This window comes from Zeugodacus cucurbitae, chromosome 2, assembly GCF_028554725.1.
Source record: "Zeugodacus cucurbitae isolate PBARC_wt_2022May chromosome 2, idZeuCucr1.2, whole genome shotgun sequence".
Lineage (NCBI taxonomy): Eukaryota > Metazoa > Arthropoda > Insecta > Diptera > Tephritidae > Zeugodacus > Zeugodacus cucurbitae.
Genome location: NC_071667.1, coordinates 701,292 through 715,831, shown reverse-complemented (window position 1 = coordinate 715,831; position 14,540 = coordinate 701,292). Strand labels below are relative to the sequence as shown.

Below are 14,540 nucleotides of genomic sequence, written 5' to 3'. Positions count from 1 at the left end.
CGAAAAAGAAGTAAATCATGAGAATGTATGCAAACTGGCAACACAAATTTTTCGTAGTGCCAGAGTTTCTCAACAAAATATTTAACTAAAAATTTATTTCGATGACATTCAATAATAAAAGTATATTTATAACATATACGCTATGTTATGAGGTATAAAGTCTTGACGAAGAATTTTTTCATATTATTGTCGGTAAGAGATCAACTAGACCAATTGGAGTGAATTATCAAGAGCAATGTGGAAATATGGTATTAGGTGTATTACTAGAGTTCACAATAGATAATGCTATAATCATTGTTTAGATCATATAATTCCCCCATATGTTAGTTGTATTTGGTTGTGGAATAAAAATTATATTATAATTGTTGTTTGATTACAAAGTAAAAAATGCAGATAACAATAAAGCTTTTAAAAGGACAAGACTTTTCATTAGATGTGAGTTTCACCAATGCGAAACAAATACGTTAATAAAGCAATTTCCACCACAGCCCGTTGTACGTCCTCGGGTTTTATCCGGCAAAAGTTGTTTATTTGAGGGTCTAACTTTATTTGGATCAGTAAGCTGCAAGTTGCACATTAATAAAGTAAATTTCATTTCATAGGTTGAGCCGAATACTTTAATATCAGATATGAAAAAGGAAATTGAACGTAGATTACAAATACCATTAGCAGAACAAAAATTGCTTTTGCTTGGACGTACATTGAAAGACGAGAGCACTGTTTCCGCATATCCAAATATACATGAAGGCTGCAAACTGAATTTGGTAGTAATGCGTCCACGGATAGAAGGTCTTCGAGAGGTAAGAGGGTATAAAAAATGGATAAATATTATACCTTAAATTTTATTTTTTAATTATAGATTCTAAAGAAATCGTTTGGAAAATACTATAATGAACCACAAGCTGACAACTTGGTTACTGCTTTTATGATCGATTTTGAAATGAATTTAAAACAAATGAGCGTGGACGATATTGAACGTTTATCGGAGAGTCTAATAGGTGTATAGTCTTCCCAATGTCAAAATTATATTAATAATTAATTAATTCTTAAAGGATATATATATATATTTTTCCGGTTTTATGTAATTAAAAAGGTACTTACGTGTTAATGCCACCGCACCAAAAATGGAATAGTTAGGAAGTGCGAATAACCCGATTGTTTTAAGCTGTTTTTTGCCGAGAACTGCATTGGCGGGTTTCGATCGTACTTTAATTTTTTTTTTAATCCTGGCCGTTCCAACTCCGTGGTATCCATTAAACAATTAGGTGCGGTGACGTTAATTCGTAAGTATCATTAAAAATATATATTATTTTGTTATTTTATTAAAATTTGAATTCCTTTTGTCTAAATTTTTTAGTCATGCTAAAGCTTTATAACTTTCCTTCCGCATGCAAACCCCAAAGCATTGTATAGATTCTATACAATGCCCCAAAGTGTAGCAATTCGGCAAGTTCAGTAAACTACGAGTAACTAAGACAAAACATATAGAATATATGTACAAAAACATTGTCGTTTTGTCAGTTCTGTAACGAACTAAATACAAAGAGCAATGTTTTTGAATTATTACACTACAACCAGGGTTTTATCTCTGCTACAAACTCGACTGGGTACTGAAAAAATTTAATTTTTTCAGGGAGATTGACCCATAAGTAAAAAACGTGTGTTCACCGATTTTCGAAGTTAGCCTCCAAAATCGAAATATTTTACTAAGAAGACTTGAAAAATTATAATTAGTTACAGGATATAGTATATAAAAAAATTAAAAAAAAAAATACAAAATAATAACATGCCAAATTTTAAAAAAATTCGTCAATATTTTTGCGTATATAAAATTTTTAATTTTTTTTCGTCTGTGTGTATCACCTGTCATATAAGCTTGATCGAAAAAGGTTATACACCATTTAAGCAAGCATGATTATGTTCACATTTATATATATTTATATAGTATATTTATTATATACTATAATTAATAATGGCGTTCCCAGAACTGACAAGATCAAAGAACTGATTTAAGATCAGCTTCTTTCAGATATTACTTGACTTTTATTCTTAACTTCATTATAGATTTTGGTGTGGTGAGTTTTGCTATTGACAATTATTCTGATCTAGATTTCTTTGGTTAAGTTGTAATTTATTCTGTGGTATCCATATCCCGAACCTTCCTTTTCTCGATAATAGTTTCATAAATATTAGTTAAATAACAATGTTTTAAAAATCGTTATACGTTTGTCATAAATATTTTATAGCACATTTTTGTTAATACCACACCACAGTACTGTTGAATTTTCACTCAACTGTCACTCTGATATTTTAGCTACGAATCGAAGCACACAAGTAGATGGAAAGTGAAAAACATATCACAAAACATTAAAATGCAGTCGCGTATCTGTTCCGTTGCCATTCCTCAATTTTCAAGGAATTTCTTTCGTGCATTCTCTAAGTCGGGAAATAAAATGGCTCCAATAAAGGTTTGTTGTTGAAATGGCATTTAGACATATTATTAAACATTTAGAAAAAAACTATATTTGTATTATGTAATAAAACGTAAAGTGATACTGCATTGCAAAACTGATTTCTGAATTCGGTCGTAGAATTTCTTTGTCTCCAAGGTCATGGCAATATCGATTCAATATGCAAGAATTGTGTTGTAATTTCGCTATATAATAGTTACAAATATAGTTTATAATAGATATGTATGTTTGATTTACATTGCAGGTAGGTGACAAACTTCCTTCAATAGATCTCTTCGAAGATTCACCGGCAAATAAAATAAATACTGCTGATTTGACATCAAATAAGAAAGTAATAATCTTTGCCGTGCCTGGTGCATTTACGCCTGGCTGCTCAAAGGTGCGTATAAGTAATCAACAACTAAATTGTCAATGCTCAAATAAAATTTTCTTTTTACAGACTCACTTACCAGGATTTGTGTCGAATGCTGATTCATTGAAAACTGAACAAGGCGTTAATGAAATAGTTTGCGTTTCTGTAAATGATCCATTTGTTATGTCTGCTTGGGGAAAAGAACATAATACTGCCGGAAAAGTCCGCATGTTAGCTGATCCCTCCGGCTCATTTGTTAAGTCTTTAGAATTAACAATTGACCTACCACCTTTGGGTGGTTTGCGTTCAAAACGTTTTTCAATGGTCATAGAAAATGGAGAAGTGAAAGAGTTGAACGTTGAACCTGATGGCACCGGGCTAAGCTGTTCTTTAGCAAATAACATTGGAAAACATTAAAATATTTTATGTATATACACATGTGTACGTTCAGAATCATATGTGATTATATGATCTATAGCTTAAGAGACTACTGTTACAAATAAAAATATGGTAGTGGTTTTACCCGTAAACCTATATATATACATACGAATATAATGTGTAAATTCATAATTATCAAATAAATTTAACACAACTTGAGAGTGTAAAATCTTACTTCGGATTTAAGTAGTTGAATTGATTTGAACAATACAAGGAATAAAATATTTACGTCAAGGTGATATACATATTGAAATTTGTTCACGTGTAGATTTATTGTGAATGGGAGATAAACGTTAAAAATAATTAGCAGAGAATGTGTAATACATATAGAGAATTAGGTAGACTATTCCAAGAGTGGTTTTCAAATTTAGCGAAATGCGGTCCTTAAGTTGCTCAATTACACTTATTTGTGTAAATTTTTTGATTATTGCGGTTGATAAACATTCGTTAAATGGCCAAGCCATGGATAATGAAAGCAATAAGTCGGTTATCTCCGCAAGCCTTTGTAAGTACATATTATTAAAATGGAGTATTTAAAATAATTATAAAAAATTTGCTGCAGATTCCAAAATATTTACGGAACGTCGTAGAGAGCATCAAACTATAATAAAAAATATGATTAAATCAAACCATTATGAAAAAAACTATAAGCTGTTAAAATTAACCTACGGCAAAATCTATCAGGTAAAACAAAATTAAATAAAATTGTATTTACCTGCCAAGCTATAATTATACCCAATCATAGCATATCCAGGACAATAATATTACAATAACAACGTATGCTTTTGAAAGTTTGCGAGACGGATTTACTCAAAATGGTGACTTACAGGATTCAGTCAGTATCTTAATGGAAAATTGCTGCATAGCTGCCGAAAGTCTTATACATTTTCCAGAGATAAGTTACAGAATTTTTGGTAAACAGATTTCAGAATGGAAATTCATGCTGAATTGGTGTTATGAATTTGTCAACTCATTCCCTAACATAATTGATAAATCTACCACCAAATTGATGTCACTTTTACATCAAGAGATTAATGAAGAACGTCGTAATCATGACTATGTAAATCCCTACTACGACGTACGTAAACACCAAGGAAGGAAAATAGAAAAGAAACGACATAAGAAGCTTAAGAATGGTCCATCTTTAAGCGGAGGCAAAACAGAATTATAATATTATTTTTCATTATATATATTGTATAAATCCTAAAGTAAAATGTAAAATACCAAAAGAATTAACGGTTGTCGGTATTTGGGGCAATTTTTTGTTGCAGTAATTTGCCATAACCTCCTCGCCCGGCATCATAGTCTGTTCGGTATTCATCACGCACTTGCCCACCAGTTTTGCCTCGGCCATATTGACGTCCCTCTATAAAACCTGCATCCCAATCAACTCGAATTAAACGATCATCTAGTCTTGTTCCATTCACGTATCTTGTATAAGAAATGGGCTTGTAAACCATGTTAGTCTTTTATTATTATTTTACTTACCGCATGGCCATTTCTGCGTCTGTACGCATATAATATTCAACAAAACAAAATCCACAAGGAGTTTTTTTGTACTTATCTAAACCCATTACTATGCGCCGTACTTCACCGCAGCGGGAAAATAATTCATGAATTTGTTCCTCCGTTGTATAAAATGATAGATTCCCTACATACAATGTACATGATTCACGGAGTGAACGCTCTTGCTCAGACCGTGATCCCTAGAAAGGCGTATGAAAATTAGAAAGTTTATACTCATCTTAATTATACATGTAAACTGAATAGACACTTACTTTAAAATGCTGATCGCGATACGAGCTTAAGTCTACAGATCCCGCTGACATATCTTATATTTATAATTTTATATTAATAATTTTTTAGCGGTAAATATTTGTTTACGATTATTAAATAGTCAGATTTCAATGAAGAAATGTCAATTTCTACTAAAATGTCAAATTGCATTTTAACATTATGGATAGTTCACAATAAGCTTGAATTATGATAACAAAAGCGAATATGGCGAACTTAGCTGCTTACAAAGATAAAATAGTACAAAAAAGAATTAAATAAATTACATTATATCAGGGAAGAATTGTAGTAAATATAATTACTTAATTATTGTAATAAATATTATTCTAAAAATCCACACGTTATAAAAATGAATGTTATTCTGATATAAACAGATGAAATGCTACACTTCTAATATTAAAAAATTATGGATACATTTCATATCGCAAAGAACATTAAAGGATATATCTCATAGAAGCAATTGCAAAACAAGTAATATAAAATTTAAAGATCAAGGTGTGATATTATTATTAATAGTGCCCAGTAGAATGGATGGTAGTGCAGAACTAACGGCAACACAACATACAAAATATCAAAAGTTGGCTAGTGAATACTCAAAAGTACGCCCCTAAGCACGAATTAGTCATTTAAATACATAAATGAATTAATATTTTTACTTTATTTACTGAAGCTGCGAGCACGGGCAGGTGTATTGCGAAATGCTGTTTTGGATGAACAGTCAAAAGGAGAGAGTTTACGTGAACAACTACGACAAAGTGAAACTGCACTTCGTCGATCTGAGCAGGAAGTCGACTCATTAGGTTTTCGTAATAGACAACTAGAGCACAGAGTTGCGGCTCTTCAAGACGAAATCGCAAAACGGGAGGGACGTACTAAAACCGATAAAGAGCATTTACGAAAGCATACATTAGCTGGAAAAAGTGATGTTGCTGTCGCAGATGGCGTAGGTGATTTGGGACAAGATGCTCTAATTTTCGAAGAACTGCAAAAGAAAATTATGGAAAATGCAAATCTTACTACAATGGTTACTTTAATGTCTTTCATCTAATATAAATTCATATGAAAATAACAATTTTCTTTCAAGGTTGACGACAAGGAACGTGAGTTGCAAATTTATAGCGAACGTTTGCTGAATTTGCAACAAATGCTAGATAAACGAAACACAGATTTCGTCGAGTTAGAAAAGCGTTTTCGACGAGATTTTGAAACATTACAAAAGAGAAATACGGAGTTAGAAAATAAGCTTGTTGACGCGATAAGTATGGTAAAAGTAAAAACTGTTTTAATATGGATGTGTTACTGATAATGTATAATTTTGCAGTTGGGAAGTGAGGATGCTCTGAGTGTTTCTGGGAGTGATCATACACCCTTACATGTTGCTCTACAACCACATGATCAATCAACAACGTTATCTACAACATCTGTGCCAACAGCTGAAGAACGTATTTGTAACCTGGAAAAAGAGATGTTTCACTGGCGTACTCAATATGAAATTTTAAAATGTAATGAAGCGGTTATGTTGAAAGACGAAAAAAATGGCATGTATGAAAATAACGTCACATTCTCGTCAGCTGCTAATCCAGAGAAAAGCAATTGTAGCTGTAGCAGTGCAGCGGCTGGTTTGATGGTTAAGTATTGTTCAACGGAAACGAAAAGGTATTTAAAATTTGAAGTTAAATACAAAAAACATTTCTATCTACATGCATCTTTATTTTCGTTTAACTGCTTCATTTATATATTTCTAAATATTAGCGCACGTGACTCTTATAAAGAATCGACACTACCACCCACAAAGGAACAACTTGTTTATAACAGTTTTTGTCACAAATTTGAAAATCTTTTGAAATCGAAGTACATAGCTGAATCTCGAATATTTTCATATGAAACAGAATTAGAACATTTTCAAATATGTTTAGAAAATGCGACGCATGAGTTAAAAGCAAAGGATGAGCAGATGGAAAGCATAAACCAGGCATTAAAAATGCTAGAGGAAGATTTGGTAATAATAAGAACTATTTTGAAGATGATGACTTCGTATACTATAAAAAGGTTTCTTGTTTTTAATTAGACGACTACGCGGATTAATTATGACGAGCAAATCAGTGTGCTTACAGAACAGGTAATTAACTTAAGTGAGCAACTTGCCGCCTCAAAATAGAAGCAAATATTTCCTTAAAATCCCTTGGCATACAACCAATTTAACTCGCAAACATACACCGTTCAAACGATAAACAATAATTGTAAATTTTTCAAGGTTTAATTGAATATTATTGCAATGTATGCAAGTATTTATGATCCCATTGTTGAACATTTAGGTATCTTAAAACATGTTCCAGTGGCAGCTCGTGTTCACTGGGACAATATCTAATTACACGTTGTGTATGTAGCATAAAATATTTAAAAGTTAAAAATTTGTGTAACATGTAAAACTTTGTAAATTAAAGAAATATATTTAATAACAAGCGGATTAATTCATATTTTCTAAATGTATAACTTTATAACATTTGTAAGCATTAATAAATGGCAATATATATGACATTTATGAAAGCAGAATAAAAATGAAATTTATATCTATATTTTCGTAGTTTTAATCTAATTTGATAGAAAAAGAGGAGCCGCACGAACAACCTTGCTCCGCCTGCGGATTCGTTAGTATTCGAAAACCAGATCTGATTAATTCCGTATGATAATCGACTGTAGCTCCAGAACAGTACTCCAAAGATAGATTGTCAATTACAACTTTTGCATTTCCCTCACCGAAAATAACGTCATCACTATTTAACTTGCTATCCAAAACAAATTTATATTGAAAACCCGAGCAACCCCCACCTTCCACAGTGATACGCAGGAACGCTTTACCATTTTCTGATATTTCCTGTAGCCGTTTAATACAAGAATCACTAATCACCAACTTCGCATCATCTGGACGAGATTTTGACTCTACAGAAGTGATGTTGGGCGTTACATCAGTTTTCATCGAAGAAAAGTTTTGCCATGTATTACGGGTAAATACAGATATTTGTCTGTAATGATATTTTATGTAAGTGATATAGTCTACCAATTAACCATTTTTACCTGTGTCGCATAGGACTAATTATATTTCTTAATGCAAAAGCCATGTGTTAAAGTTTTCACACTTGTAAAGCAAATCCTTACGAATTATGGAATTTTAGTTCAAATGTTAATTTCTTATGTTATACGAAAATGATATCAAAACAAAACTTGTATAGCACACTGAACACACTGCTTGTCAGCTTGTCAACAGCTGTTTGAATAAAGAATCCAAATAATAACAATAAAGAGGAAAAAAAATAAGTATTTGACAAATTTTTGTCAACATTTGAATATCATATCCACGTGCATCGCATATTTCAAAACAAAATAGTCTTATCATTTAGTTTAGCGAATATTTGTGAAATTTAGACAACTCTTAACTTATTGATAATTAGGAAAATAATTACAAAGATGGCAAGAAGACCTGAACATGCGGCTCCCCCTGAGATCGTAAAATAATTTAATATTTTTTCAAAGCTCAATACTATTTTTTTTTTCTTTCAGTTCTACAATGATGATGAAGCTAAAAAATACTCTACTAAGTATGTTTACTTCCTAAATATTGTGATACTTTATGTTATATACACAAATATATGTTTAATTAATAATTTTTTAAAGCACGAGGATAATAGAAATTCAAATTGAGATGGCGGAGAGAGCTGTTGAATTACTTACTCTAAATGAAGATGAACAGTGCCTTATATTGGATATTGGTTGTGGCTCTGGTCTATCGGGAAGTGTGTTAGAGGACAATGAACACATTTGGGTTGGTGTTGACATATCTAAAGCAATGTTAGACATAGCTGTTGATCGTGATGTAGCCGGAGATCTTGTGCTGGCAGATATGGGAGACGGTATGCCTTTCAGACCGGGAACCTTTGATGGAGCCATTTCGATATCTGCATTGCAATGGTTGTGTAATGCTGATAAAAGTACACACAACCCCCATAAACGGTTGTATAAATTCTTTTCAACTTTATTCTCCTGTTTGACACGTACAGCGCGAGCTGTATTTCAATTTTACCCGGAAAATGCAGATCAAATTGAAATGGTCACCTCACAAGCCATGAAAGCAGGATTCTATGGTGGCTTAGTGGTTGATTATCCCAATTCCACAAAAGCAAAAAAGTATTTTCTTGTATTGATGACGGGTGGCACTGCACCGATGCCAAAAGCGTTAGGTAATATTGCGATTCCGAAAGTTAAATTGTTTATAACGTTTTTTGTTTATTTAAGGATCGGAAGAAGAAGAGAAACGAATAAATTATATTAAAAAGCGTGATATGTGTCGAGAGGCTCGAGGTAAACCGATGAAAAAATCAAGGGAGTGGATATTGGCTAAGAAGGAACGTAGGCGGCGTCAAGGACGTGACACTCGACCAGATACAAAATATACGGGACGAAAACGTAGTGGAAAATTTTAGTTTGAACAATTAAAACAAACTATCATTTATCTTAAAATTCGTCTAACTTAGCAAACCCTTTCTTTACAATTCTTCATTTATTATAATAAAAATAATAAAAAAATTAACACTGTCACCTATGTCCTTCTTTATCACAATTACGTTTCGGCCGGAGGCGATCTTGTTGTTATTTTATCATTTTCTATTCTTCTCTCCGAAGTGTTTCGAATGGCCCGCTCTTTTGGTGCATCTAGTGAGGACTCAGTGTAGAATATTGCATACATTGCCACCACTATGAAAACAAAACCGAATAGTACCATTTCGTTTTGTAAAGCTAATACATGATCACGGCGCTGCGCTTGTTTTCGATCAAATCGCTCTTTAGCTTCTTTTCGCCTTTGGAAAGATTTTCCGTAGTGTGCGCGAGACCATTCATCAAAATCATATATAGGGGTTCGTCCCATTTCATCGGCAACTTGTGATTTTTTAAACCGGGATTTGTAGAACTTCGTTTCTGGGTCATCTTCAACCTCCGTCTCATATTCAGTTGGTCGTGCATACGTAGCTCCCGCTGTGTGTATAACACCTATAAAATGATAAGGAAATTTAATTGCCAATTTCTTGTATACCACAATGTGAATACCTTTGTCATATAACCTTCTAAGTCGATAGTTGCCAAGTACTTCATAGGCCTGGGAAATCTCACGAAATTTTTTTGCAGATATTTCACATCCTTTATTTTTGTCTGGATGATATTGCATGGAAAGCTTATAATATGCTGACTTGATTTCATTCTGTGTAGAGCTTTGTGTTATTCCAAGTGCTTCATAATAGTTGGCGCTTCTCCACGGAGAACTTGTACAAATATACTGCACAGTACTAACATTGTTGAGAAAATGCGTCGGTAAGAAGTTGCGAAATATTGACTGACATTTGGTGTTATACATTGCAGGATCCACCAATTGTACTGCACTTTCTCTAATTATATGGAGTTGTTTTTATTACGGTTACAAACTTTATACAATGGTTACAAATCATTCTATTATTTTTGTTACGATTATATCATTATGGTACGTTCAATGATTTCACAAAATAAATGTTTGACAAAATACACATTACATCTGATGGTAAGACGTTGTCATATAAAATTTTATTCACTGTGAGTTGCTCGATGAAATGTCAAAGCAAAGTGGGGCAAAAAATAAACGAAAACAAAAGAAAAAAAGTAAAAAAAAAATGGAGGAATGATGGACGAATTTTATTTATAGATTTTTCATTGCTTTGTAGAATAAGAACAATAAAGAACATTTAGTATGAAATTTTGTGAATGAGCTTTTCTGAATTTTCATGAAGATTCGGGAAAACTGTCAATTACACGCGACCAACGCAGAATGTTATCGAGAATGTTCGACAGTCAGAAAATCTAAAATTATTCATGTGCTACCCAACCTTATAAAAGTGGACAGCAGACAGCAAACAGCAGATGGAAGTAAATAATTAAATATTGAAGAAAAGACGTGACATAATATTTATTATAAATTCATATACAAATTTTTTAATTACTTATAAATTGTATCTTGAAGTTTGAATAATAAGAAATTAAGATATGACTGTTGAAGGCGAAATTGAAGCTGTCACCTTCAAAACTGAAGGCAATAACGCTTTCAAGTCTGAAAAGTGGGAGGAGGCTGTAAAATGTTATACAAAGGCTATAGTGGCTGGTGAAAAGCATAAGGAGTTACCCATTTTTTATAAAAACCGGGCTGCCGCTTACTTGAAACTTGAGAAATATCAAGATGCTCTTAATGACTGCAGCGAGTCTTTACGTATTTCACCAAAAGATCCAAAAGCATTGTTTCGACGTGCTCAGGCCTACGAAGCTTTGCAGAAATTTGAAGAGGCGTATAAAGATGCTACTGATTTGTTCAAAGAAGATCCCACAAATAAATCAGTACAGCCGATGTTGCAACGTTTACATCGAATTGTGCAGGAACGCGTGGCGCAGAATGCAAAAACTTCAACTAAGGTATATTTAATATATAGGACATAAAAGTAATTGAGAGAAATACATAAATACAATTTTTTAGGTCAATCAAATGATGGAAATCACTTTTGATATGGAAACTTCTTCAGATAAACGTCGCTCGGGTGCCAATAATTTATTGGTTCTAGCTAAAGAAGAGGTCGGCGCTGACATGCTTTTTAAAGCTGGGTGTATTACAAAAATTTCTTCAATTACTAAAATAGAAAAGGATCCTGAAATATATTGCAATTTGATTCGTGTCGTTGGAGAATTGTGTGGTGGAGCCGTGGATCGAACAAAGGCCGTATTGAGGGAATTGGGTGTTCCATGGTTTCTGCATGTTTTAGATCACAAGCATGAAGAACGTGTTACGGCAGCCCAATACTGTTTACAAGCTATTATTAATTCATTGTCGGGCATGGAAAACAAACCGGAAAGTAAACCTAAAAAGGATCTTTGTGATCAGAATAAAAAGGAAATTGATACACTACTTACATGTTTGGTTTATACTATAACTGATCGCACTATTTCCGGACCGGCACGCGATGCTATTATCGAGTTATTGACACGTAATATTCACTATACAGCTCTGGAATGGGCGGAGAGGTTAGTTGAAATACGTGGGCTACATCGACTATTAGAAGTATGCTCTGAGTTAGAGGAATACAAGTACGAGAGCGCAATGGAGATAACACCATCTTCGCGTACAATTGCTTCCGTGTGCATGGCCAGAATTTACGAGAACATGTATTACGATGAAGCAAAAAAGCGTTATTCAGATCAGATTGATGAGTATATTAAAGACAAACTCTTAGATCCTGATATGGAATCTAAAATACGGGTAACTGTTGCTATTACTTCTTTATTGTCTGGTCCATTGGATGTTGGAAACCAAATAATAGCGCGGGAAGGCATTTTGCAAATGATTTTAGCCATGGCCACTACTGATGATGAGTTGCAACAACGAGTTGCTTGTGAATGTATAGTTGCTGCAGCTTCCAAGAAAGACAAAGCTAAGGCTTTATGCGCTCAAGGAGTAGACATATTGAAAAACCTGTATAAATGTAAAAACGACAATATACGTGTACGTGCATTGGTTGGGCTATGCAAACTTGGCAGTTACGGTGGCCAAGATGCTGCCATACGACCATTTGCTGATGGAGCGACAAGTAAATTAGCCGAGGCATGTCGTCGTTTCTTGATCAAACCTGGTAAGGATCGTGATATTCGCCGTTGGGCTGCTGACGGTTTAGCTTACCTTACTCTTGATGCGGAGGTAAAAGAGAAACTGATCGAAGACAAGCCTGCCATTCATGCTCTCATTGATCTGGCACGCTCCGGTGACCAATCCTGTCTTTATGGGGTAGTTACGACATTTGTTAATCTCGTTAATGCGTATGAGAAGCAAGAGATGTTGGCAGAGATGATAGAGCTAGCGAAATTTGCTAAACATCATATACCAGAAGAACATGAACTAGATGATACGGACTTTGTAAATAAACGCATTACTATTCTTGCAAATGAAGGAATAACAGGAGCATTGTGTGCACTTGCTAAAACTGAAAGTCACAATTCACAGGAGCTAATCGCCCGGGTACTAAATGCTGTATGTAGTTTACAAGAACTACGAGGTAAGGTTGTGCAGGATGGTGGAGTCAAAGCGTTGTTGCGAATGGCGTTAGAAGGTACAGAGAAAGGAAAACGTCATGCCTCACAAGCGTTAGCGCGCATCGGTATTACAATCAATCCCGAAGTAGCTTTTGCTGGACAGCGAAGTTTGGATGTTATAAGACCTCTTTTGAATTTATTGGCTCAAGATTGTACCGCATTGGAGAACTTTGAATCACTTATGTCACTAACTAATCTGGCAGCGATGAATGAGAGTGTAAGACAACGTATAGTAAAGGAACAGGGTGTCTCGAAAATTGAAATTTACCTGATGGAAGATCACTTATACCTAACGCGTGCTGCGGCACAATGCATCTGCAACCTGGTTATGTCGGATGAGGTTGTAAAGATGTTTGAGAAACCTAACGATCGTGTAAAATTCTTAGCATTGCTATGTGAAGAGGAAGATGAGGACACTGCAAAAGCTTGTGCCGGAGCATTGGCTATGTTAACTTCAGTTTCCAAAGTCTGTTGCGAAAAAATATTAGAGATTGGAACTTGGCTGCAGGTTTTACATACGTTAATTGCCAATCCTAGTCCCGATGTTCAACATCGTGGCGTGGTGGTTATATTAAATATGATAAATGCAGGTGAAGATATTGCCCAGAAGCTTTTTGAAACGGATATTATGGAACTTCTTAGCGGTTTGTCACAGTTGGCAGATGACACTCGGAATAAAGCGCGCGAAATCGCTCAGCAGTGCTTAACTGCAGCAGAACGCTATAATCTTATTGAAAAGTCGACCGATGCCGTGGTGCCGAATGTATTCGAAGAGGCGGCACGAATTGAAGAAATGGACGGACAATAAACTCTCTAAACGTATTGTAGAAAGATTAATTTAAGTGCCTAAAGAAATTTGTCCTTAATTACTTACATGTATTGATTTTTTATGTTTTTAAATTTAATCATTGCTCTTTTAGCTGTTTACTTGTTCTAGTAAACAGTCATTTACGTTGACCATATTTTCATTAAAAATTTATATAAACACATAATTACAGTTGATCTCCTTTTTGCACGGTTAACTGGGACAGTAAATTACACGTGTAAAAAAAAACCGTGCAAAAAAAATTAAATTTTTATATAAAACTCGCTATTGGGACCAATTTAAGAAAAAAATCGTGCAAAAAATAGAAAACGTGTAAAAAAGATCTTATTTTACATGAAAATCTATCTATTCGTACAGAGAATTTACAATGTTGTTGTTGTTATAGACTTTTCTGGTATTATATGTATGTGCATATTACTGTTAGAAGGAACAAACAACAACTATTCTGGGAATGGTAAAAAAATAATACATTTCAAAGTTTCGTCAATAATCGCTGTGTCTTCTTTTTCTT

General features: G+C 33.9%; 8 protein-coding genes across 10 annotated transcripts; 5 read left to right on the top strand and 3 right to left on the bottom strand.

The window, feature by feature from the left end:
- The first annotated feature begins 56 nt into the window (after positions 1-56).
- Positions 57-1,334, top strand: LOC105208377 (ubiquitin). Of its 2 annotated transcripts, none has more exons than XM_011178181.3 (3): positions 57-192; positions 603-800; positions 860-1,334. In XM_011178181.3, the coding sequence occupies exons 1-3, from the start codon at positions 148-150 to the stop codon at positions 1,004-1,006; spliced, it is 390 nt and encodes a 129-aa protein (XP_011176483.1). In that variant the 5' UTR covers positions 57-147; the 3' UTR covers positions 1,007-1,334. The 2 variants fall into 2 exon arrangements, with proteins under 2 accessions (XP_011176483.1, XP_011176482.1); XM_011178180.3 differs by lacking the exon at positions 57-192 and adding an exon at positions 276-435.
- Positions 1,335-2,308: 974 nt separating this feature from the next.
- LOC105208378 (peroxiredoxin-5, mitochondrial) lies at positions 2,309-3,442 on the top strand. Its single transcript, XM_011178182.3, has 3 exons — positions 2,309-2,468; positions 2,716-2,850; positions 2,911-3,442. Exons 1-3 carry the CDS (start codon positions 2,373-2,375, stop codon positions 3,238-3,240), a joined length of 561 nt encoding a protein of 186 aa, XP_011176484.1. The 5' UTR covers positions 2,309-2,372; the 3' UTR covers positions 3,241-3,442.
- A 938-nt stretch (positions 3,443-4,380) lies between these two features.
- LOC105208379 (nuclear cap-binding protein subunit 2) lies at positions 4,381-5,200 on the bottom strand. Its single transcript, XM_011178183.3, has 3 exons — positions 5,040-5,200; positions 4,750-4,967; positions 4,381-4,692 (listed from the first exon to the last, which is right to left on the bottom strand). Exons 1-3 carry the CDS (start codon positions 5,088-5,090, stop codon positions 4,494-4,496), a joined length of 468 nt encoding a protein of 155 aa, XP_011176485.1. The 5' UTR covers positions 5,091-5,200; the 3' UTR covers positions 4,381-4,493.
- Positions 5,201-5,230: 30 nt separating this feature from the next.
- LOC105208383 (uncharacterized) lies at positions 5,231-7,631 on the top strand. Of its 2 annotated transcripts, XM_054225123.1 has the most exons (7): positions 5,231-5,366; positions 5,430-5,654; positions 5,726-6,079; positions 6,140-6,319; positions 6,377-6,711; positions 6,808-7,054; positions 7,124-7,631. In XM_054225123.1, the coding sequence occupies exons 2-7, from the start codon at positions 5,430-5,432 to the stop codon at positions 7,211-7,213; spliced, it is 1,431 nt and encodes a 476-aa protein (XP_054081098.1). In that variant the 5' UTR covers positions 5,231-5,366; the 3' UTR covers positions 7,214-7,631. The 2 variants fall into 2 exon arrangements, with proteins under 2 accessions (XP_054081098.1, XP_011176488.2); XM_011178186.3 differs by having other exon boundaries at positions 5,272-5,654.
- LOC105208382 (iron-sulfur cluster assembly 2 homolog, mitochondrial) lies at positions 7,480-8,307 on the bottom strand. The gene is made up of 2 exons (XM_011178185.3): positions 8,131-8,307; positions 7,480-8,078 (listed from the first exon to the last, which is right to left on the bottom strand). Exons 1-2 carry the CDS (start codon positions 8,172-8,174, stop codon positions 7,643-7,645), a joined length of 480 nt encoding a protein of 159 aa, XP_011176487.2. The 5' UTR covers positions 8,175-8,307; the 3' UTR covers positions 7,480-7,642.
- A 74-nt stretch (positions 8,308-8,381) lies between these two features.
- LOC105208386 (probable 18S rRNA (guanine-N(7))-methyltransferase) lies at positions 8,382-9,640 on the top strand. Its single transcript, XM_011178192.3, has 4 exons — positions 8,382-8,559; positions 8,614-8,651; positions 8,728-9,290; positions 9,346-9,640. The coding sequence occupies exons 1-4, from the start codon at positions 8,521-8,523 to the stop codon at positions 9,531-9,533; spliced, it is 828 nt and encodes a 275-aa protein (XP_011176494.1). The 5' UTR covers positions 8,382-8,520; the 3' UTR covers positions 9,534-9,640.
- Positions 9,559-10,669, bottom strand: LOC105208384 (dnaJ homolog subfamily C member 30, mitochondrial). The gene is made up of 2 exons (XM_029037827.2): positions 10,156-10,669; positions 9,559-10,098 (listed from the first exon to the last, which is right to left on the bottom strand). The coding sequence occupies exons 1-2, from the start codon at positions 10,457-10,459 to the stop codon at positions 9,671-9,673; spliced, it is 732 nt and encodes a 243-aa protein (XP_028893660.1). The 5' UTR covers positions 10,460-10,669; the 3' UTR covers positions 9,559-9,670.
- A 27-nt stretch (positions 10,670-10,696) lies between these two features.
- On the top strand, positions 10,697-14,195 carry LOC105208387 (protein unc-45 homolog B). The gene is made up of 2 exons (XM_011178193.3): positions 10,697-11,538; positions 11,600-14,195. Exons 1-2 carry the CDS (start codon positions 11,119-11,121, stop codon positions 14,009-14,011), a joined length of 2,832 nt encoding a protein of 943 aa, XP_011176495.2. The 5' UTR covers positions 10,697-11,118; the 3' UTR covers positions 14,012-14,195.
- The last annotated feature ends 345 nt before the right edge of the window (positions 14,196-14,540 follow it).

What these genes read in the sequence shown, in the direction of transcription:
- LOC105208378 (XM_011178182.3), top strand. Translation starts at nt 2,373, where the DNA reads ATGCAGTCGCGTATCTGTTCCGTTGCCATTCCTCAATTTTCAAGGAAT. An exon ending in ATAAAATGGCTCCAATAAAG is followed by an intron (nt 2,469 to 2,715) that starts GTTTGTTGTTGA and finishes TTTACATTGCAG; the next exon opens with GTAGGTGACAAACTTCCTTC. An exon ending in TTACGCCTGGCTGCTCAAAG is followed by an intron (nt 2,851 to 2,910) that starts GTGCGTATAAGT and finishes TTCTTTTTACAG; the next exon opens with ACTCACTTACCAGGATTTGT.
- LOC105208383 (XM_054225123.1), top strand. Translation starts at nt 5,430, where the DNA reads ATGAAATGCTACACTTCTAATATTAAAAAATTATGGATACATTTCATA. An exon ending in TTGTTGACGCGATAAGTATG is followed by an intron (nt 6,320 to 6,376) that starts GTAAAAGTAAAA and finishes ATAATTTTGCAG; the next exon opens with TTGGGAAGTGAGGATGCTCT. An exon ending in AAATGCTAGAGGAAGATTTG is followed by an intron (nt 7,055 to 7,123) that starts GTAATAATAAGA and finishes GTTTTTAATTAG; the next exon opens with ACGACTACGCGGATTAATTA.
- LOC105208382 (XM_011178185.3), bottom strand. Translation starts at nt 8,174, where the DNA reads ATGGCTTTTGCATTAAGAAATATAATTAGTCCTATGCGACACAG. An exon ending in ATTAGTCCTATGCGACACAG is followed by an intron (nt 8,079 to 8,130) that starts GTAAAAATGGTT and finishes ATATCATTACAG; the next exon opens with ACAAATATCTGTATTTACCC.
- LOC105208387 (XM_011178193.3), top strand. Translation starts at nt 11,119, where the DNA reads ATGACTGTTGAAGGCGAAATTGAAGCTGTCACCTTCAAAACTGAAGGC. An exon ending in ATGCAAAAACTTCAACTAAG is followed by an intron (nt 11,539 to 11,599) that starts GTATATTTAATA and finishes ACAATTTTTTAG; the next exon opens with GTCAATCAAATGATGGAAAT.
- LOC105208377 (XM_011178180.3), top strand. Translation starts at nt 388, where the DNA reads ATGCAGATAACAATAAAGCTTTTAAAAGGACAAGACTTTTCATTAGAT. An exon ending in GACAAGACTTTTCATTAGAT is followed by an intron (nt 436 to 602) that starts GTGAGTTTCACC and finishes TTCATTTCATAG; the next exon opens with GTTGAGCCGAATACTTTAAT. An exon ending in GGATAGAAGGTCTTCGAGAG is followed by an intron (nt 801 to 859) that starts GTAAGAGGGTAT and finishes TTTTAATTATAG; the next exon opens with ATTCTAAAGAAATCGTTTGG.
- LOC105208379 (XM_011178183.3), bottom strand. Translation starts at nt 5,090, where the DNA reads ATGTCAGCGGGATCTGTAGACTTAAGCTCGTATCGCGATCAGCATTTT. An exon ending in ATCGCGATCAGCATTTTAAA is followed by an intron (nt 4,968 to 5,039) that starts GTAAGTGTCTAT and finishes ACGCCTTTCTAG; the next exon opens with GGATCACGGTCTGAGCAAGA. An exon ending in GACGCAGAAATGGCCATGCG is followed by an intron (nt 4,693 to 4,749) that starts GTAAGTAAAATA and finishes TTCTTATACAAG; the next exon opens with ATACGTGAATGGAACAAGAC.
- LOC105208384 (XM_029037827.2), bottom strand. Translation starts at nt 10,459, where the DNA reads ATGTATAACACCAAATGTCAGTCAATATTTCGCAACTTCTTACCGACG. An exon ending in TAGAAGGTTATATGACAAAG is followed by an intron (nt 10,099 to 10,155) that starts GTATTCACATTG and finishes ATCATTTTATAG; the next exon opens with GTGTTATACACACAGCGGGA.
- LOC105208386 (XM_011178192.3), top strand. Translation starts at nt 8,521, where the DNA reads ATGGCAAGAAGACCTGAACATGCGGCTCCCCCTGAGATC. An exon ending in ATGCGGCTCCCCCTGAGATC is followed by an intron (nt 8,560 to 8,613) that starts GTAAAATAATTT and finishes TTTTTCTTTCAG; the next exon opens with TTCTACAATGATGATGAAGC. An exon ending in ACCGATGCCAAAAGCGTTAG is followed by an intron (nt 9,291 to 9,345) that starts GTAATATTGCGA and finishes TGTTTATTTAAG; the next exon opens with GATCGGAAGAAGAAGAGAAA.